General features: G+C 44.1%; 1 protein-coding gene across 2 annotated transcripts in view; it reads left to right on the top strand.

Annotated features, from left to right (window-relative positions):
- Positions 1-240: 240 nt before the first annotated feature.
- Positions 241-23,157, top strand: part of RFTN2 (raftlin family member 2) — a 47,421-nt gene continuing 24,504 nt past the window's right edge. Inside the window, exons 1-7 of one of the 2 annotated variants that reach the window (XM_079980050.1) lie at positions 241-936; positions 5,427-5,610; positions 5,907-6,018; positions 7,437-7,752; positions 13,256-13,459; positions 16,413-16,534; positions 18,931-19,034. In XM_079980050.1, coding sequence (XP_079836176.1) covers positions 798-936; positions 5,427-5,610; positions 5,907-6,018; positions 7,437-7,752; positions 13,256-13,459; positions 16,413-16,534; positions 18,931-19,034 — 1,181 coding nt within the window. In that variant the 5' untranslated portion in view covers positions 241-797. The remainder of the gene's footprint in view (positions 937-5,426; positions 5,611-5,906; positions 6,019-7,436; positions 7,753-13,255; positions 13,460-16,412; positions 16,535-18,930; positions 19,035-23,157) is intronic. The other variant, XM_079980049.1, reaches the window with a different exon arrangement.

Raw genomic sequence — 23,157 nt, 5'->3', positions numbered from 1 at the left:
ACTAAGTCAATTACTCCACATACAATTTGTACTGCTCTGTAGTGGAGAGAATCTTTTGCTATTGTGTGCATTTTCCACCCAGCTGTCCTGTGCGAAGGAAGTCAGATCCAAACTCACATTTAAAACAAGAGTTCTGAACTGCTTTTCATTTGCTTTGCTCCCCTTTGAGATGCCAGAAGCAATTTCCTCTTGAGGCTGACTTCCTTTCTGGAAACGATTTTGTCTCAAACCATGTTGAGGCTCTCTGGTCCCATTATCTAACTAACTTGCTCTTTTTTGTTCCCTTTTCTTTGCTACTGCAGCAAAACAGACCTTCTGGCTGCAAGAGAATCACGCTGAAGTTTTGCAGCAACTTTTTATTTCGGTTGTTTTCTCACATCATTATCAGCCAGCCAAGAGGGACAGACAAAGCACTCATTGGTGCCCTCTGCAACAGAACACTTCTAGCGGGGGCTGGCTGTAAATTGACGTGGCATGGAAAATCTCTGCTAAGTTTGTAACACTTTGTATGTTCTTGCAAGAGCAGTAACACTCTTGCCCAGGAGGACTTCGTCGCCTGAAAGCATAAAGGGTTATACGCCTGGATGTAACTATGGTTGGAAAATTCCTCCTGTTTCTAACTTGGGACTTGAATATTCTTTTTTCTTTGGTGTTGTGGCTAGCAGTAAACAGCATCTAAAACTTTGAGATTCCTTCCTCTCTCTTTTTTTCTCCAATCAGAGGGAAACAGATTTTGTGGCATTCTCCATTTCTACCTCCACCCTCTTTGCACCTTCCTGCTCCCTGCGGCTGTGACCATGGGGTGCGGACTCAGAAAACTAGAAGACCCAGATGATAGTAGCCCTGGAAAAATATTTTCAACGCTAAAGAGACCGCAAGTGGAAACAAAGACGGACTCTGCTTATGAGTACATATTGCTTGATTTTACTTTGGAAGGTAGGTATCTTGTTTCAGCAGTACTCTGTGCCAAAGGCTTAAATGGGCAAAAGTTTTCCTTATTTTATTTCTTTGAATTAGATATGGGGAAACTAATACACGAGAATCTTTCAACACCAGTCACTGTTAATCATTAGGCTAATGGTTTAGAAATGTGTTAAATTGTGCGTATGAATGCCAGAAAAAATGTGTATGCACGTAACAATTAGCGCGTTGGTGCCTCTGTTCAGAAAAAAAGGTCTTTTTCCAAATCTGTGGATAGCTGAAAGCCAGTTTCTGTCAGTATCGGCAGTTCTGTTAAACTTGACAGTAAGCACTACTTAAGAGCACTTCTACAGTGGAAAATACCTTTTAGCTTCCTATTCTTTGTTTCGTGTTCAGTTTTGTTTTTGTAGCTCAGGCATGGAAGGAACACTGAATGTTGTGCAGTTAAAAGGCAGGCAGTGTGGGTCTTCTTCCCTCTTTTGTAGGGTTTTTCTTGTTTCTAACCGACTCCCTGTCCCAGAAAGTTGAAAACATAAACAACCGACCCCAGACAGCTTCCCATTAAAAACAGGCAGTTCTATTCAGCTGTACAGTAGTTGCTTCAGGGACTCATAATTTTTGCTGAAACGTTTTGGTGTAGCTTCTCCATGGCTATACAGCAGTTCTGATACTAGTTTTAAATGCTATGGCTGCAGTAGCCAGAATATATTAATGTATATTACAAGTATAGATTTCATGAAGATTGTTGTGCAGGACACATTTTAGTCCATTACCTGCATTTTTGGCTTTTCATTCCGTATACAATTCATTCATTTCTCTTTGGGCGAAGCAAAACTTCTTTGTGTGGAGAAACAGTAGCAATAACGACAACAAACTTTTGAGTCTCATGCTGGATTACCTAATACATAAGCGATATACCGGTCTATAAGTTTAAATTGGCAATTGATTTAATGCCTTCTAGATTTTGTTCGCAGTTTTTGTTTTGCTACATAGTACGTAGCATTTTGAGTTGCATAGCTTTGACGTTCCTGAAAGTAGTCTGATGGTGGTTATTTCTTGTGAAAAACAATTATTTTTCATTAAAACACATGTTTTAGCAACTGAACGCAAGGAGGAGGGGAGGTATCTTTACATCACTGCAATGTTCCATGACATATACCAAAAAAATCAGGGTTCGAGCCAGAATTTCTGTTTTGCAAATGGAAAGACTCTATTCGTGGAAAGGGTTGCGATCCAGCAGAGACTCCTTCTGGAGGAATGGGGGGGGGTGGTAAACAGGCCCAGAGTCAGCAACTGGCCTAGTGGGGGGCAAATGTTAAGCCCCAAAGAACCCACTGGGGCTGACAACAGTTGCTGGTATCTTCCTTCTACTTTTCCCCTACCAGGACAACCCACCATTTTCTTTTTCCCAGAATGCTTCTGGGCATAGATGGCTGCAGCTTGGGCGGCGCTCTGCTTCAAAGAAATAAAGATGTTAGTGACCAGTCATCCCTCGCAGCTGTTCTGGAACCCAATATTTTCCCCAACACATCAGCTGTGCCCTCTGAGCTGGATTGCCTCTGCCCTACCCCGGCCGTTGCAACAGGAGCCTCCGCTGAATTGCGGACTCTTCTGCAAACAGGAGTCCTTCCTGTTTACAGAAATCTGGGACTCCTGTGCACCACCTGGTGAGCTTATTAAGGAGGATCTTGCCAGCATCATGGATGGTGTGTGTGTGTGTGTGTGTGTGTGTGTCGGAGGGCATCATGCCCAGATCCCCCCCAGAACTGGTGCCAACCCTGGAAGCAATTTTCACAAATTCATCTTTCCTCTCCGCCACCTCCCACACTGTCCTGGAGTACCCCCCCCCCTTGATCCTCTAGAGCAGATTTTCAGGGAGAAGGAGAGATCTGTCAAAACCCATTTTCCACAAGCAGCGCTGTGAGCGGAGTTCCCGCTGCAGCAACTCTGAATCTAATCTGTCAGCAATATTGTGCTTAAATACTTCCCTGTTGTTAAATTCGCAAACCCTTCAATGAACACGATCTGAATGTTTAGATGCCCTCAGCTAGTTTTCTGTACAGTGGTACCTCGGGTTACATATGCTTCAGGTTACAGACTCCACTAACCCAGAAATAGTACCTCGGGTTAAGAATTTTGCTTCAGGATGAGAACAGAAATCGTGCTCCCGTGGCGCGGCAGCAGCAGGAGGCCCCATTAGCTAAAGTGGTGCTTCAGGTTAAGAACAGTTTCAGGTTAAGTACGGACCTCCGGAATGAATTAAGTACTTAACCTGAGGTACCACTGTAATCTCATTAGGATTTCAGGAAAGACACAAAACCCCTTTTACTTGCCGTCTGATACAGTGATGCATATTTACTCAAATGTAAGGCTCACATTCAAAGGTGGCGGGTGGCGCTGTGGTCTAAACCACTGAGCCTAGGGCTTGCTGATCGGAAGGTCGGCGGTTCAAATCCCGTCGACGGGGTAAACTCCCGTTGCTCGGTCCCAGCTCCTGCCAACCTAGCAGTTCAAAAGCACGTCAAACAGCAAGTAGATAAATAGGTACTGCTCTGGCAGGAAGGTAAACAGCGTTTCTGTGCGCTGCTCTGGTTCACCAGAAGCAGCTTAGTCATGCTGGCCACATGACCTAGAACAACTGTCTGTGGACAAAAGTCAGCTCCCTCGGCCTGTAAAGCGAGATGAGCACCGCAACCCCAGAGTCGATCGTGACTGGACTTAACAGTCAGGGGTCCTTTAGCTTTACCTTTTTAAGGCTCACGTTCAGGCAAGTATTATTGTAACCATAATTATGGATGTCATCCTAATCCTAAAAGTTTGTAATGATGTGTCTGTCTGCAGCTCAGAGGCAAGAGCTACATCTCAGCAGTTCCATGGTACAATTACTGCTTCTAACGTTCTTGTGCAGTCTTTAGAACACTTATGTTTTCATTTGCTATCTTAGCAAAATTTTGGAGCTGGCTATAGGTCACCTTGTGCAGCTAGGATTGACGTGTGTGTGTGTGTGTGTGTGTGTGTGTGTGTAACAAACAATGCCATCTAAATATGACACCTACATGTAAACATTGTACAAAACCAAGAAAACGGACACTTCATGTTTGGAATAATTCATCTACCTTACATGAACATTCCCAACAAGCTTCAGCCACATGATACAGCTATAATATAATACCATTTATGTGTGAATATTTTATTTAAGAGCATCCACATATTAACTGGTGAATGTCTAAAGGGACTAATTATATTGTACCATTTTATGGATACAGTTGGGTATGGGCCTGCATTGTCCTGTGCTGCATATTTTAATGCATAAACTGAAAATGTATTTACGTATCTAAAAATCTATTTATGGATTACCCTTTTGGGAATAGTTGAACATTGATTGATACATCTAGCACACACATATTTGTTTAGGTCTGGTTCCTGCCTAAATACTGTCATCAAGCTGACTGAAAATTAATTTATAGACTCTGCATGTCATTTAAGTACAAAGTTTTCATTTTTTATTTTATTTTTGTTTGCCTTTTGTTCATCCCAGGGGAGAAAGCTACTTCTAGCATAACAGAGTTAGCCTAACAGTGGTTTGCCTTAAAATGTTGATGTCTCTAATCTGTTGTTTTATATCTGTGTTATTGGGATTCAACATTATTTTGTTTTCCACATTCTGTGAGCCAGCTTGAAAGGTCTCTGTCCTGAACGGAAGCTTAGAATATAACTATACAGAATCAGTTCAGACCCCAAAACGAATGTGAGCAAACCGATGAAAAAATGCTGGCATCCGAGCTCATCTAATTTTGCGATTTCCATTGACTTCCCATTGAAATTATGGTTCAGAGCAACCGACAACTCTATGGTGCAGAATCTAATATTGAGCAGGAATTCCACCTGCTGAAAATCTCAGCTTTTTCCTTCTTATTTACTTTTAATAGATACAAGTTCCTAGCTCCCATTGATGTAAAAATAGATTCGACAATATGTGAACAATGCCTGATGAAATCTAAAAAGCCATGGGATAGGTTAAGTAGGATTTGTAGGGGACAAGGCCTTGGTGCCTTATCCAACTCCTTAGCCCTGCCCACGAATAGCAAAATCAAAATAAATTATGCTAGGTAAATACCTACCTACAAATGTGTGTGGTTTATATAGGTCAGAGAATATAGCTATCTTCATGTATAGAGTTTGTGTTTCTTAAATAAAGGTTTTTAGTATAGACTACATTCCAGCCCTCGATCTGTACTGTAGCCATAATAGCTACTATTTTAATTTTTATAGCTTTCTCCCTGCACCTGTTGTTGTAACCACTAATCCTTACAACTTCTCTGAGTCAGTGGTGTGATATAGAGCCATAAGCAGAACAGCCAAGTTGTTTTAATTTTTCCTATTACCAGATACCTACAGCGAAACCCCACATTGCAGCTTAAATTTTATATACAGAATATATATAAGCTAATGTTTCTGTCCAGTGCCGTTGGAAGTCACTGAAATGTTTGTGTAAATCCCTTCAGCTTCCTCAAATCCAGAGGCGATCAAGATCAGCTCTGTGCTGGAAATTGCAAAAAAGGTGGAGGAATATTATACGAAAGGATATGTGGTAGGAGCTATTCACCCTGTTTTACTGTCAATTGGACGAAGAAGACAATTTCCAGCAAGTCACATTTATCGAGTCGTACTACTGCGTCTCAAACTGAGGTATGTACCATGGTAAATAAGTGTTTCTATTATTGTTGAATTCCTGCCTTTCTCCCAAATAGATAAGAGAAACGTAGAGCCAGGCCATAAATACTTGGTCTCAAAAGGTAATTCAGTTGCGTTCCAAGTAACACATTTGGGCGACTTTGTAATCAGGCCTCCATGGAGCATTAGCCAAACAAAAGAGTTGCCAAGACTGAATTCATAATATTTTGGAACGAAGGAAGTTGTGCGTGCTGGCATTTTGTACAAGATACATCAGACTGTAACAAAGGCTGCTTTCTTTCTGCCTCCAGCCAAAAGCATCAAGCATCCAGAGGACAGAGACAACCCAGACTCGTGATTGAGGAGTGTCCTTCGACATATGAAACACTAACAAATGAGGTGGTAAAAGGACTGTTGGAAAAGGTGGGACGGTCTTAACAATTCCTCCTTGAAGTATTTTGCTCGTAGGATTTTCAACATGTCATGTAGGTTAATTTTTTCCACATGTGACTGAGCCTCCTCCCCTCAATAGCTCTTCTCTTGATTTGCCGACCATAGTTTCATTTTAAATATGAACCTGCAAATGATGGTTTGTTCTTGTCTCGCAAGCCTGGGTTATACACCAGGATTTAATCCTGCTTCATAGGGCGAGCACAATCCATAGTTTGCTAGTTCAGACGTAATGAACTATGGCTTGCTACAATCCGCAATGTAACTGATGATGGAGATGTCGTCGCGCCACTCCTTGGTGTGTGGAGTGCCGCAGGGCGCAATCCTCTCCCCAATGCTTTTTAACATCTTTATGCACCCCCTTGCCCAGATTGTCTGGAGCTTTGGGCTGGGTTGACACTCAGCTCTATCCTGGACACGCTGACCAGATGTTTGGAAGCTGTGGCTGGGCTCAGGGCGGCTAACAACCAATAATAAAAACAAGTTGATTAAAATACAATTTAAAAGATTAAGATACAACGCTAAAACATTAGGGTGCAATCTCTCCATAGGAGGAGAAAGGAAAAAGAAAGAGGGGAAGGGAATCAAATTGGCTCCAAGCCAAAGGCCAGGCGGAACAACTCTGTCTTACAGGCCCTGCGGAAAGAGATCAGATCCTGCAGGGCCCTGGTCTCATGAGGCACAGCATTCTGCCAGTGTTGAGAAGGTCCTAGCTCTGGTTGAGGCTAATCTAACTTCCTTAGGGCCCGGGACCTCTAGGGTGTTGCTATATATGGACCTCCGTGGGGCTTACCAGGAGAGGCGGTCCCATGGGTATGAGGGTCCTAGGATGTGAAGGGCTTTAAAGGTCAAAACCAGCACCTTAAATCTGACCCTCCACCGGGAGCCAGTGCAGCTGGTAAAGCACTGAGTGAATATGCTCCCATGGCAGAGACCTCGTGAGGAGCCTCGCTGCAGCATTCTGCACCCGCTGGAGTTTCTGGGACAGCTTCAAGGGCAGCCCCGCGTAGAGCGAATTACAGTAGTCAAGCCTGGAGGTGACCGTTGCATGGATCACTGTGGCCAGGTCGGGGCGGGAAAGGTAAGGGACCAACTGGGTGTGGTAAAGCAATATAGAAGCAGCAGTTGGGGGGATTGCTCTCAAACCCACTTCCCTTGCTCTCTGTTAGCCCCAGCTTCTGCCCAGATATCTGAACAGACATGTGCTATTTTCGCACATCAGTGCGCACTTCTTTCTTCCCGCACCCATACTCCTGTATAACGAAAGCATCACATGCAAATGATCCCTCACAGTGTTTCTAATTTCTGAATAATAATTTAGAAATGATTTCTAAATGCACACAGCTTAATTATAACTGTATTTGTGTGTTTGGGGGGGGGGAATTATATAGATCAACGATGCTGCAAAAAGAGGAATGAAGTTTGTCGGATTTATAACACAACCTTGTCCAAAATCGAAAATCTGCAATGGCACAAGCACAGATGGGAATGCGGAGTCCGATTCAACCCTAGGCAGAAGGAGTAGGGAACAGAGAAGACACAACACAGATGACAGTGATAAGCCCTGGAATGAAGGGACTCTGAGTGGACAGTCCTCTGAGAGTGGCATAGAAGAAGAAATCCAGCCAGACATCGGACAGTTGCGGGAGACAGATTTCCATGATGGAAGAGAAGGCAGTCCAAGCCCAACTAAACTGAGGAAGGAAGGTACTGAAAATTGCTACATATATAGTCTTAACTATTTCCAAGGAATGTAAGTATCCATTTTTGGACACGATTACCATCTGGACTGGTTCAAGATCTGAAGGTGCTTTTGGACCCAGCCATCCCCGCCAACATTAGCAAATAGTGATGGGCAGGAGGTGATACAGTGGTGCCCCGCAAGACGAACGCCTCGCAAGACGGAAAACCCGCTAGACAAAAGGGTTTTCCGTTTTGGAGGCGCTTCGCAAAACAAATTTCCCTATGGGCTTGCTTCGCAAGACGAAAATGTCTTGCGAGTTCCTGCGGGGTTTTTTCCCTCCCCCCCCTTTTCCTAAGCCCTAAGCAGCTTATCAGCTGATCCGCTGATAAGCCGCTTATCAGCTGATCTGCTAAAAGCCGCTAAACCGCTAATAGCGCTAATCCGCTAAGCTGTCAATGGGCTTGCTTCGCAAGACAAAAAGACCGCTATACGAAGAGCCTCACGGAACGGATTAATTTCGTCTTGCGAGGCACCACTGTATATCAGTATATCGCCCCAAACCATTTTGAGGTCCATATCGTGATACTGGTTTCATAATTTTTGTCCGGGCGATATATCACAAATCATGGTGTGTGTGTGTGTGTGTGTGCGTGTGCTATGCAAAAATCACAATGTGGGGGAAACCGTGACGCCAACCACCCTGAGCTCCATCCTTATTTCAGACGTCATAATGTATCAGTATATCACAATGTTTAGCTGGTGATATATCATGATGTTGAAAACCAGATATTCCCCAGCCCTACTGTTCGCCTCTACATAAAGGTAAAGGGACCCCTGACCATTTGGTCCAGTCATGGCCGACTCTGGGGTTGCGGCGCTCATCTCGCTTTATTGGCCAAGGGAGTCGGCGTACAGCTTCCGGGTCATGTGGCCAGCATGACTAAGCCGCTTCTGGTGAACCAGAGCAATGCACAGAAATGCCGTTTACCTTCCCGCCAGAGCGGTACCTATTTATCTACTTGCACTTTGACGTGCTTTTGAACTGCTAGGTTGGCAGGAGCAGGGACCGAGCAACGGGAGCTCACCCCGTCGCGGGGATTCGAACCGCCGACCTTCTGATTGGCAGGTCCTAGGCTCTGTGGTTTAACCCACAGCGCCACTCGTGTCCCTCACTTCGACATAGTTCCATCCATATTTCAGATATTGTGATATATTAATATATCGTGATGTTTAGCTGGTGCTGTTTCGCGATGTTGAAAACCAGATATCACCCAACGTGGCTTCCCAAACACAAAGGTCGCTGCGGGTAAATGAGAGGAGGAAGGGCAGGGCAATCAGCATGGCAAAGGCACAGCATCAAGAATGTCCGGTTGGTGGCAGCGGTGCACCTGCACTGCTCCAACCTCCCCACCTCCTTGCGCTTCTCCCTCTAAGTTACTGGCAACAACCTCCATGATGGGAAGCCAGGTAAGCTCCACCAGCCACAATGGCCAGCTTCAACTTTTATGAGTTCCTCTTGCTGTGCAGGCTGTGCCCCTTTTTAGAGCAAGGAAATCTTACCATGCTGATCCATGGTTTTGTGACCTTTGTTATTGCAAGGTACTCCTTAAGTGAGGGTGGCGCTGTGGTCTAAACCACCAAGCCTCTTCGACTTGCCGATCAGAAGGTCGGTGGTTCGAATCCCTGTGACTGAGTGAGTGTCCCAGCTCCTGCCAACCTAGCAGTTCAAAAGTACATCAGTGCAAGTAGATAAATAGGTACCACTGTGGTTGAAAGGTAAACGGCATTTCCATGCATTCTAGTTTCCGTCACGGTGTCCCATTGTGCCAGAAGCAGTTTAGTCATGCTGGCCACATGACCCAGAAAGCTGTCTGTGGACAAACACCGGCTCCCTCAGCCTGGAGTGAGATGATTGCCACAGCCCCATAGTCGCCTTTGACTGGACTTAACAGTCCAGGGATCCTTTACCTTTATCTTCACTCTTAAGTGAGGCTGCTCTTGAAGATGAACTTCCACAACAGGGGTGGGTCCCCAACATCTGGAGAGTTGCAAGTTTGCCGCCCCTGTGGTATAAGATAATCTAGAAGAGGCGAGGGCTTTCTTGACAATGACATTCTTATTGTAAGGTCCTCTCCAAAGAGGTTCACCTGGGGCCAACACTGCTGTCATTTGATAGCAGTCAACAGCAATTTTTATTTGCCCATGCATTTTAATAGATTATATTAATTTAACTGAACAAGTTTTAGTCTGTTTGAAAGGGTTTTTTTTGCTGATTTCTTGTTTTTGATGGGGTGTGGTGTGCTTTTATGCTGCACACCGCCCTGATATCTGATTGTTTATTTTTAAATAAAATAAATATTAATTTAGCCTGGAGTGCTTACAAAATGCTTCAGCCCATCTGCTGATGATTGTGGCAAGAACATAGGTAACTCATTCCAATGTAACTCCACTGAATGCTTGTGGCGCTTTGGGCCCAGCTCAACATGTTGGTGCTGACTCACAGCCTGAAACAAACCTAATTCAGGGAACTGCCTCTCACTGTGTGAGTCCCCTTGCCAGCTGCAGTCCTCAGAGAAAGGGTTGCTCCATATTTTCACATGATGCCGTATGCAGCCATCAGCAGCTGGTCACAGGGCTTTTGCTGCAGTCACCCTGGGGTTTTGGAATGCCCTCCTGAATGAGGTCAGAAATAGCGTGTCCCTGATAGCATTACAGAAAGGTTGCAAAATTCATCTATTTTGCATGGCATTGCTTCAATGAATATGATTGTCATCGGGTGTAGTCTCAATTGCTAGTATGGGGTTTTGTGAACTTGAAATTGAATTATTGGTCATTATTACATGCAGGCGGGGACGCGGGTGGTGCTGTGGTCTAAACCACAGAGCCTAGGGCTTGCCGATCAGAAGGTCGGCGGTTTGAATCCCCGCAACAGGGTGAGCTCCTGTTGCTCGGTCCCTGCTCCTGCCAACCTAGCAGTTCGAAAGCACATCAAAGTGCAAGTAGATAAATACCATATTTTTTGCTCTATAAGACTCACTTTTCCCCTCCTAAAAAGTAAGGGGAAATGTGTGTGCATCTTATGGAGCGAATGCAGGCTGCGCAGCTATCACAGAAGCCAGAACAGCAAGAGGGATTGCTGCTTTCACTGCGCAGCGATCCCTCTTGCTGTTCTGACTTCTGAGATTCAGAATATTTTTTTTCTTGTTTTCCTCCTCTAACAACTAAGTGCGTCTTGTGGTCTGGTGCGTCTTATAGAGCGAAAAATACAGTAGGTACCGCTCCGGTGGGAAGGTAAACGGCGTTTCCGTGCGCCGCTCTGGTTTGCCAGAGGCGGCTTAGTCATGCTGGCCACATGACCTGGAAGCTGTATGCCGGCTCCCTCGGCCAATAAAGAGAGATGAGCCCCACAACCCCAGAGTCGGTCACGACTGGACCTAATGGTCAGGGGTCCCTTTACCTTTATGTTTATTACATGCAGGCACAGTGCCCTTTTCCAGAAGGTCCCCATAAACCTGATGGACCTGTTTTGCCACCTCCCCAACCCCAGCTTCAAATGTGGATGTGGATGGAAACAGGCATGTGGGTATGCTACACACAGTGACAGGATGGCCTTCAGTAGGAACAAGGGGTCTGTGCTATGAATGGGGCAGAATTTCAATTGAATTTGCATTTAAAGGCCAACCTACTTAATTTGCAGTTACTGAAACGAGGCACAAACTGAAACACGACTAGCCTGTGAGCAGTGCAGTTTTCCCACCAGGAGCTGTGTGTGCATATACTGGGCTCAAGTGTGCATAAAATGCACATGTAAGTGAAAACAACATACGAAACAATGAATTACATTAGGGACGCGGGTGGCACTGTGGGTTAAACCACAGAGCCTAGGACTTGCCAATCAGAAGGTCAGCGGTTCGAATCCCCGCGACAGGGTGAGCTCCTCTTGCTCCGTCCTTGCTCCTGCCAACCTAGCAGTTCGAAAGCACATCAAGTGCAAGTAGATAAATAGGTACCGCTCTGGCGGGAAGGTAAACGGCATTTCCGTGGGCTGCTCTGGTTTGCCAGAAGCGGCTTAGTCATGCTGGCCACATGACCCGGAAGCTGTACGCCAGCTCCCTCTGCCAATAAAGTGAGATGAGCGCCGCAACCCCAGAGTCGGCCACGACTGGACCTAATGGTCAGGGGTCCCTTTAGCTTCAAGTGAAAACAACATACGAAGCAATGAATTACATTAGGGGAAATTGTTTTGCAAAAAAAAAAATTGATATATTTGACAAAAATGTCTTGCGAAATGAGTATGATGAGGAATTTTTGGAAATAATGGTGAATTTTCAAAAGGAGTTGGGTTGTTTTTTGTTTTAAGTAAACTGATGTGGTATTGTGGAGCACTGAACTCAAGCTTGAGAAACTGAAAGAAACAAGAATTAACAGATTTGTGCATCCCTGGTCTGTGAGCCCCCTGACTTTCCTACAAGTTACGTGGATTGCACATTCAGCTCAAGCAAAGAGACAGGGCTGGGTGGCATACAAAAATTATGCATTAACCTCCCATTTCTCCTAATCACCAGTTACACCGTCAGTAGGCATGCCAGCAGGTGACGTGGTGATGGTGAAACAGAACTTTGTTGACATACAGTCCCATGTGGCTGTTTCCACTATGGATCAAATCATGTTCATCCTCTTCTCCATCTTCTTCCCCATCTTCTATTTAACACAATGTGGTTTTAACTACTGGAGGAGGGGAGTAATATAAACCATTTGTGGCTTAAGGAAACTGTTCTATGAAGGTCTTACAGACAAATAAAGCTCCTAAGGTCTTTGCATTTTCCAGACAGAGGCAGTGTAGGCATTCTGTATCAACCGAAGAACAGATATATGGCACCAAGATAGGTAATCAAGAAGAAAGTTATAGCAACTTAGGCAAGTATGCGCAGAGTGGGAAAGGTGAATCTTGGAAATGTTGAAAAGGAAGTTGCCGTTGTCTGAAGTTCAGTTTTTTTTGGGGGGGGGGGAATCAGAACTCTGTGAAGGGATGTCGGCAGCATAATTGCAGAGACCAGATTATGCCGTGAGATGCCAACAGTGTAAAAATAGATTGGATAGATGAGAAAATTAGAGCACTGAGAAAGGGCAAAGTGCCTAGGACCGGGCAGGGACGATTCAAAAGCAGAGCTGTCCAACTCAAAAAGAGACAGAGAATGAGCATTTTGAAAGTTAGGAAAAGAACTCAAAGATGAGACAACCTTGTTCCGTCTAAGAAGAAGGAGGATTTCAAATGTTAAGCACCTCTATTAAGTTGTCTGTTGGCTCAGAAGCTTCCCACATATTGACTTTCAACACCCCGCTTGAGTTTAAATGGTTTTCATTTGCCATGTTGAAGCTTTATGTCATGATCTATGGACAAGTTTAAGTTGAAATACTGATAACTGTTCTTGATAAGTGTTCCATTTTTAAAAGGTTAATCTTAGTTACTCCATTCCTCCAAGCCCTCGTTATCCCTGACTTCTTTATTTCCTAATATCTTATCAGATAACAAATTGTATACAGTCTTCAACGTCTTTGAGGATGATTCCACCTGTTGGACATATCACGATGGTGTTTTGTCTCTAAAAGTATCGAGGAAAGGACCGGTGATTAGTTCTTTGGATGCTGACTGGCTAGAGTTAACCACGTTTTATTACAAACAAGGATTGTCATTAATTGACTCATTTGTACACTGGGAAGCTTCTAAAGGTAACTGTGATCATACCATTAGTCTCTTTGCACCTGAAAAAGGCGATAATAGTATTATTTATTTCAGAACAGTAAAGGGCCTAGATAATGTAGTGGCTTCTCTTACTTATTCAATGTTGTACAATAAGAAAAGGAAGGAGGAAATGATTATTGTGAGGGAAGAGACAAACAGTAGAGAAATATTCTATCTTTTCAACAAGTAATATTTTTCTAACAACATTAATTTTTCTCAGAGAATTAGATGGCAAAAAAATAGGGGTGTTTGTGAGTGAACCGACCTGATTCACAACTCCTAAACTAATACACGGATAGGAACACAGTTGTCTTTCGTTTTTCTGAATTTTGTGATACCATTCATAGCTCTAATAATGCATCAAAATGCATATAAAAATGTGTCTTTTAGGACACGATATTTGAAGCAGGAGAATAGCACATAATTGGTTACTTATGTGATTGGAAGTTCGGGCTTCAATGTGATTGTTTGGTAACTGAAAAGCTTCAAGTTTTTTAAAGTACCGTATTTTTCGCCCTATAGGACACACTTTTCCCCCTCCAAAAATGAAGGGGAAATGTGTGTGCGTCCTATGGGGCGAATGCAGGCTTTCGCTGAAGCCTGGAGAGCGAGAGGGGTCGGTGCGCACTGACCCCTCTCGCGTTCCCGGCTTCAGGAAGCTATCCGCAAGCCTTGCGTGCCCGGGGGGAGTTCCCGCGGGCTCATAAGGCTTGCGGGCGGCAGCCTGCAGCATGGAGCACGGGGCGCCCTCCAGAGGACGCCCCGTGCTATGCGCAGGTGTCCGCAAGCCTTGCGAGCCCGGCGGGAGTTGCCTCCGAGCTTGCAAGTCTTGCGGATAGCAGCCTGTTCTGGGGGCTGGGGTCGGGGGAAGCTCGGGCTTCCCCCGCCCCAGCTCCGCGGCTGGGGGGGGGATAAATTTTTTTTATTCATTTCCCCCCAAAAAAACCGAGGTGCGTCCTATGGGCCAGTGCGTCCTATAGGGCGAAAAATCCGGTAGCATGCTAATTTTTAATCTAATATTCATTTTACTGTTACTATCACTGTTTGTGATAGTTGGGTATGAATGGAACAAAGGGCATTAAGAACAGTTTCTTTGTGTGAGGTCTCTTATCTAAAGAGCTGCTTCTAACAAACATTTCACACAGTCCTTGTATGGAAGATATTCAAGTGAGAAGCATTAATAGCAAAATGATGACGTTAAGAAAACCTCTTAAGTGAGTAATTTTATGCCTGCTTAGTGCTTTATATTTTACACATTAACATAAAGTATATGTAAACAAACAATAACGTGGTTCGTTTAAGAAGTCTTCTTAATATTATCATTTGGCTATTAATGTTCATTTTAATGCTTTCCATAACTGATTTTCCCTGTGTGGAAAATAGTTGAACATAAAAATTTTTATTATGGCAATTAGATATATTTATTAAAATGTTTTTATTCCTTTATCTTTGGAAACTAAACCTTTCTAGATTTTGTTTTAGTATGTCATGGGTGATTGACATTTACAGAGAAAAGTACATACAGTATAGTAATGTAACAGATCGTGGAATTAAGTGTGGGGACTCCACAAGTTGCTAGCACCATTACTTGGAAGTAGCAAATCATGTCCTGGGTCGATCTGTAGGAAAAATGTGTCATCTCCCTTTCTCAAAAGGACCTCTAAAATGATCATGTGTTAAGAGAGAGAAGGAAGAGTGTGCTCCCAATGTCTCACACTGATGATGTCACTTCTGGGCTCACTTCATTCTGCAGCATCCTTCACAGTGATGATAAAGTGTGAGGGTGTGACATCCTGGTATACGCAGGTGGCGCTGTGGTCTAAACCACTGAGCCTCAGGCTTGCCAATCGGAAAGTCAACGGTTTGAATCCCCACGACGGGGTGAGCTCCCATTGCTCTGTCCCAGTTCCTGCCAACCTAGCAGTTTGAAAGCACGCCAGTGCAAGTAGATGAATAGGTACCACTGCGGCGGGAAGGTAAACTGTGTTTCCGTGCGCTCTGGTTTCCATCACGGTGTTCTGTTGCGCCAGAAGTGGTTTAGTCATGCTGGCCACTTGACCCGGAAAGCTGTCTGTGGACAAACACCGGCTGTCTCAGCCTGGAGCGAGATGAGCACCACAACCCCATAGTCGCCTTGGACAGGATTCAACCATCCAGTGGTCCTTAATATCTTAAGAAGTGTTGAGAGAGAGGCAGGCAGACAGAGATCATCTGAACATTATACAGCTGCAACAGATCAGAGGACCACAGTTCAGGCACTGTTTCTTTCTCTCTCTCTCTCTCTCTCTCTCTCTCTCTCTCTCACACACACACACACACACACCTATATCTAGCACATGCAACATGCCAGGAATCAGGCACAGTGGTACCTCAGGTTACATACGCTTCAGGTTACATACGCTTCAGGTTACAGACTCCGCTAACCCAGAAATATTACCTCAGGTTAAGTACTTTGCTTCAGGATGAGAACAGAAATCGTGCTCCAGCAGTGCTCCAGCAGCGGGAGGCCCCACTAGCTAAAGTGGTGCTTCAGGTTAAGAACAGTTTCAGGTTAAGAACAGACCTCCGGAACGAATTAAGTACTTAACCTGAGGTACCACTTTACCTCCTTTTTACAGGCTCTTTAGGAGAGGGAAATGACATATTTCTTCTACACAGTAATTCCATACCAGGTTGTGTGTGTGTGTGTGTGTAATCTCTTGTGGAGAATAGCACTAGAAGCTGGTGCAATCCACACTTGATTCCATGATCGGTTTAGTTAGTAAAGGTGACATTATTTTTCTCTGTAGACTCCAAACACAGAAGAGTGCTGACGTGCTAAGACAGAGAGGAAGAAAAACACCCTGATTTGAATGTAATAAAAAGCAGCTACATTAATGATATATTCCTTAACAATTCAAGGTTTCTATCATTTACTTCCTTCTTTTCTTGTTTCCCTAGCTGACTACTTGCCCAAATCATTAGAAGGCTTATTTATATATGAAGAAGAAGGCACAGGAGTGCCCGGTTCAAACAGGAAAGGAAATGATGCCATTGTTGTAGAACAATGGACTGTAATTGAGGTAAATGCCTTGTTTTTGTTTTTATGTATGCAAGTTGGTCTCATAGATTTGTTTGTCTCCAGATTCAGAATATTGATTACAAATTAGTTCAAATTAGTAAATAAGTATAAGCCAGTCTGTAAAATGGGTGCAACTGAGTTGGCTTGAGTTGGAAAACCCAATTACTATATTTTCTTGTAAACGCTCTTAACTAATACATAAATATTATTAAGGAAATATTGATACAGTGGTACCTCAGGTTACATACGCTTCAGGTTACATACGCTTCAGGTTACAGACTCCGCTAACCCAGAAATAGTGCTTCAGGTTAAGAACTTTGCTTCAGGATGAGAACAGAAATTGGGCTCTGGCGGCGTGGCGGCAGCAGGAGGCCCCATTAGCTAAAATGGTGCTTCAGGTTAAGAACAGCTTCAGGTTAAGTACGGACCTCCGAAATGAATTAAGTACTTAACCTGAGGTACCACTGTAGTGTAGATGTTGGTCAGGCCTTTAAGGTTACATACCGATTCAAACTTTTGAGGCACACACTAGCACATTGTAGTACCTGCTACTTAAAATACATCATAGCAGATTATTTTATTCAGCAAGAAGCTTCTGAATAAATATCAGGAGCTTGCCCCAGTTGTATATTGCGAATTCTGCGTTGCACATTCTTATTTGAACATTTTGTGCAAAATACGCCTGGCAGACAAACCTGAAAAACCACACGTGGGTTTGGGTTGATGTTTGGTTTGGGCCAAAGAAATTAGCCACTGTACTGCTGACAGTATACAAGTGGTGGCAGCTTCTGCTGGAAAAACTGAACCTCTTGCTTAAATGATGGAACTGGTTTCTAGGAAATGAAGAAGCACAATAAGCTAACTCGTTAAGTTCCCCAATCAAGTTGGCCTCTCAAAAATGTGTTTGCCTTTGAAATATTCTTTTCCCCACCCCGCTTTGGGGTGAGGGCAGCTTTTCTAACCACTAGGCATTCTACTTTGAAATTACACTGCGTTTCAAAAATCCTTAACCTTGGAAGGGTCAGACTTTTTTTAAAAAAAAAAGGAAAGGAAAGTAGTGCATAAAATATCCAGCAAAGTAGTTCTGTTAGCACAGGAGCTTTTGGCTGGGCAACTGAGCTTCCTCTCCCCGTGTGCCTCCTGCAAACCATATAAATCTGTTCTCCCTCCTGAGTAAATTTGAAGTATGGGGACATGCAGGGAGAGGAAGTTCCATTGTGTAAAAGGAAATCCTAGTGCTCACAGAACTACTTCAGAACTACTTTGTTGTATTATGCCACCCAATGGCTCAATTCTGATGACCATGCATTCAAACAGAAGGAAGAAGTAGCAAACTTACCTTTTCATTTTAAACATGGCTTGTTTCCTCATCAGCAAAAGTGGCTTTGGCAGAATATCCAGATTTCTCCCACAGACTATTGCTATGTTTGATCAGAGGCAGCATTAATTAAGAAAGCAGAATCACAGACTCCTCATAATTTCCTTGTTTGCTCTCAGTTCAGCGACAGAGTTAAAGGTCAATCAGGCACATAACATCCTTTTTCCTTTTCTTTTTGCTTCTGTCATGGGAGGAAGGGCAGGGCATACATTAAAGTTATAGTAATAATTTAGTAAAGTAATTATAATAACACTTAAAAACTGGCAATGGGGAAAAGAGGGGAGATGAAATTTGTATGTGAGTATAACATGCAAATCAGATCCAATGTAAGTTTACCAAATTTGAATAGCTAAATAACCAAGAATAGCCAAATAACATAAACAGACTTTGCCAGTAATTGCCTGAGCTATCTAACTTCTCCGGTTTAGCAGAGTTAATTGTGTTGGGCCAATAATGCCATTTTTCAGAGTTCATCTGCCTGCCACACACATTCTTTTTCAGTCATGGCATTAATCAGGCATTAGAACTGCCATGCCCTTCCTGATGGGGGGGGGCAGCAGATGCCCCCACCGCTTATCAGGATCTGGATCCTAGCCTGCACCCTGTTTTGGCAAATGGGGATGCTGACTGGGACTTGGGCTGTGCCAGGGGGCGGAGCTGACAGAGCGGGTAGGCTACCCTCAGATCTGCCCATTTAACCAGCCCCTACCTGGTACCTCGGGTTAAGTACTTAATTCATTCCAGAGGTCCGTTCTTAACCTGAAACTGTTCTTAACCTGAAGCACCACTTTAGCTAATGGGGCCTCCTGCTGCCACCGCGCCGCCGGAGCACGATTTCTGTTCTCATCCTGAAGCAAAGTTCTTAACCCGAGGTACTATTTCTGGGTTAGCGGAGTCTCTAACCTGAAGCGTCTGTAACCTGAAGCGTATGTAACCCGAGGTACCACTGTATTTGGCTTGTGGAAATGCTTGCTGCTCTCCCCAAATATACTAATGCCTCTGTTTTTTTATATATATAGGGCAGTGAAATCAAAACGGATTATGGTCCTTTGCTACACACCTTGGCTGAGTTCGGTTGGCTTTTAACATGTGTGCTGCCTACTCCAATCATCCGACTGGACAGGTAGATGAAAACGGTGCCTTTCTCTCCCTAGTGCATGGCAGCCTGACTTGCGGGGACATACCTGCTCCTGACAGCACACGGGGTCTGAAGTGATGCCACCTGGCAGGCAGGGCTTCTGCTTTCACCTGAACAGCACTGTCTCAGAGGCACAGTTCTCCAGGAGCGCCAAGCAAGGGCTTTCAAATGAGTCACACACACACCCAAAATTTAAATGCTGAGCAGGGTCTCCGTCCCTCCTGACTATAATAATAATAATTTATTATTTATACCCTGCCCATCTGGCTGAGTTTCCCCAGCCACTCTGGGCGGCTCCCAAACAAATGTTAAAAACAGTACAGCATTAAATATTAAAAACTTCCCTAAACAGGACTGCCTTCAGATGTCTTTTAAAGATAGGATAGCTGCTTATTTCCTTCACATCTGAAGGGAGGGCATTCCACAGGGAGGGTGCCACTACTGAGAAGGCCCTCTGTCTGGTTCCCTGTAACCTCACTTCTCGCAATGAGAGAACCACCAGAAGGCGCTTGGCGCTGGATCTCAGTGTCCGGGCTGAACGATGGGGGTGGAGACGCTCCTTCAAGTATACAGGACCGAGGCCGTTTAGGGCTTTAAAGGTCAGCACCAACGCTTTGAATTGTGCTCAGAAACGTACTGGGAGCCAATGCAGATCTCTCAGAACCGGAGTTATGTGGTCCCGGAGGCCACTCCCAGTCACCAGTCTAGCTGCCACATTCTGGATTAATTGCAGTTTTGGGGTCACCTTCAAAGGTAGCCCCATGTAGAGTGCATTGCAGTAGTCCAGGTGGGAGATAACTAGAGCTTGCACCACTCTGGCGAGACAGTCTGCGGGCAGGTAGGGTCTCAGCCTGCGTACCAGATGGAGCTGATAAACAGCTGCCCTGGACACAGAATTAACCTGTGCCTCCATGGACAGCTGTCTTATCAGGATTCAGCCTCAATCTGTTAGCTGCCATCCATCCTCCAACCGCCTCCAGGCACTCACACAGTTAACCAAGTCATCCTGAGGATGGAGGTTTCGCAGTTCTGTTTGTAAGCAGCAGCTGTTGGGTTTCTTACCTCATTGTGGGGGTCTCCAGCTGTTTTTGGACTGCAACTCCCATCATCCCTAGCTTAGCAGGACTAGTGGTCAGGGGTGATGGGAATTGCAGCTGGAGACCCGAGTCTGGGGATCCCTGAATTAGAACAATTATGGTATCCCTCTTCTGTGAAAGATTCAAACAGGAGCGACCGTTTCACTGTAATTACAAAGGCTACTAACTACTTCACCAGAGTTTGTTGCTTGGGAAGGAAAACTGTCCGCGTAATTTTGGTGGTGGGTGGAGTAGCTCAGGAACTGATCCAAGCAAATACGTATTTTTTTCCAAGGGAGTTGACCTAGTTTCTGAATCAATTCTTCTTTTTAAGTGGAAAAGCAGCGCTAGTGTTCCAGATAGTGTTGATAAAATACTCGATTGCAGGTTTTTTTTCCTAAGGGTACATTGTTGTCCCAGAAAAGAAAAACAGAAGCAACTGAGATTTGGGAGTTCCCTGTTTTGTTTTTTAAAAATTGTAGCCTGAAAATCTCCATCAAGACTTGATTAAAAATCTGTCCTGAAATGTTTGGGGGTGTTTTTTAAGAGAAGAATCACGGTTTTGTGGGGGTTTTTGTCCCATAGTTTCATTCTGAACTTTCTGCACTTTTGTTGTGGAGAAAAAATTGGGTATTTTATGTATGTATGTATGTATGTATGTATGTATGTATGTATGTATGTATTACCCATCTGGCTGGGTTGCTAGTCATACAACTGATCGACAAAAACTGTTACGCAGTAGTGGGACATCTGTCAAAAGACATTCATTTTAGCATGAACATGGTATTGCTGTTGTCTGAATATGCTCATTTTTTTCTGATCAACTGAAACCTTTAGAGCAACATCGCATTTGTTATTTTTCGGGATCTGAAATGATCAAGTAGGAAAAACCAGCAGAAGGGAAATTGTCCCAAATTGCTTTCCATCAACATCCTTGCAGATTTTAACCACAGCAAGTGTTTAAAGGCAAACAGGAAGCGGCTCCTGGCTTGATTGCCTGTAGAAGGGAACTGGGGCATCATAAGCAGAAAAGGGGAGGTAGAGGAAGTCGGAAATATTACATAACTAGCCAACTCTTGCAGACAAAAATATTTGAGTGGTATGATTTATCATGTGCTAATACTGAATAAGCACTGTTTCTGAGCCATGATGAGTATGATTGTGGAAATAAAGGTAGAAAATTAAGGGAATATTCCAGACATCGGTAGACTAAGGAATCTCCACCACATGGTGGGATACAGACGTGCATTATCAACAGCACATGCAGCCAACCTCACAGAATTGTAGAGTTGAAGGGGAACCCAGGGGCATCTAGATCAACCGCCTGCAATGCAGGAATCTCAACTAAAGCATCTTCAGATGTCTTCTAAAGATTGTATAGTTACTTACCTCCTTGACATCTGGTGGGAGGGTGTTCCACGGGGTGGGTGCTGCTATCGAGAAGGCCCTCAGCCTGGCTCCCTGTAACTTTACTTCTCACAATGAGGGAACCACCAGAAGGCTCTCGGAGCTGGACCTCAGTGTTCGGGCTGAACGATGGGGGTGGAGACTCTTTTTGAGGATGGATGGAACCGTTCAGGGGTTTAAAGGTCAGCACCAACACTTGGAATTGTGCTCGGAAATGTACCAGGAGCCAATGGAGATCTTTCAGGACTGGTGTTATATGATCCTGGCGGCCGCTCCCAGTCGCCGGTCTAGCTGCCGCATTCTGGATTAGCTGTAGTTTCTGAGTCACCTTCCAAGGTAGCCCCACATAGAGCGCATTGCAGTAGTCCAAGCTGGAGATAACCAGAGCGTACACCACTCTGGAGAGACAGTATTCATGTGAGCTGTTTTAATTGCTTTCAAACTGTTGTAACCCATCCTGGGACTTCATGGTGAAAGGCAGGCAAGAAATCTCAATAATAAACAACAGTAATAGGAACAATAACAACTACTTTTAAATAGAAGGGCTCCAATCCAACAAAGTGTGCATATAGACTTTTTTTTCATTTTTTAAGGCAAAACCTGTAGTAATACACTGTTTAACAGTAAAGACTAAATGGGGGCCTGCTCCTTTGTTAGCAATTCCAATTGCTGTTTGCATAGCCCAGGGTGTTAGATCAGGTTGGCGAATCACAGACCCTGCACATGAATTCCTCATCTTGCTAGGGTTCTTCATCCAAAAGTCTGCTTCTGGCACACACATATGTGAGTTGGAGTGCTGGTGTAATGTCTGGCAAAACCATTACATGATTTAGATTAAAAAATTCAGTGTTATGTCCTTCAACTGATAAATCATTTCCACTGGTATCTATTCTGCAAAGTAAACATAGCAACAACATCATTAAAAATAGGCAGACAGAGGAAATGCCACATTAATTAGTATTTGTCTGATGGGTTTTATGCTGTCTTTCACATGGCGGATTTCCTTAAGAATGCAAATCACATGTCTGAATACAGAACAGCATATTCTGCAGTCTACGGTTCTCTTTCCCTCCCCGCACCCTACGCCACTGACTTTGAACTCTTAACATCAGAACTCCTGTTGAATCTTAATAACTTTTAGTATCCCAATGTCTTGTACCTTTCAGTGCTAAATGTAAGGACAGAGCTGTTGTTTTCCCCAAATCAGCGGGCGCAGTGCTCTGTGCAGAGAATTAAATCAGGGAATAACTACCTAAAAGAATAAATAAAAATGGGAAATTATGGGTTGGTTCCGAAGACACAAGAGCAGAGTTCTACTCACATAACAGGCCTTTCCTGCTAAGTCCCTCTGGGCACTCTGAAAATCAACTCGTGAGGCTCGGAGTATCAGAGATGGAACCAGGGGGACTGTACCTTTTTTGAACAGTAACCTTTGGATCCAGCCATATGTGTAAACTTCTCCGTGCAACTACTAGAGTAAAAGCAGTCACACACTTGAGAATAAATAAAACAGTGGTAGAAGCACTCATTAGCTTCCCTCTGCAGCTTTCGTTTTCACACTCATATTCTACCAATTAACAGTTTTTTGCAGACCGCCAAGCCATCCCACCAAGTGATGATGCAAT

The sequence above is a fragment of the Podarcis cretensis genome, assembly GCF_951804945.1.
Source record: "Podarcis cretensis genome assembly, chromosome: 1".
NCBI lineage: Eukaryota > Metazoa > Chordata > Lepidosauria > Squamata > Lacertidae > Podarcis > Podarcis cretensis.
The sequence above is the reverse complement of the archived record's forward strand: the minus strand, read 5'-3'. Positions and strand labels throughout refer to the sequence as shown.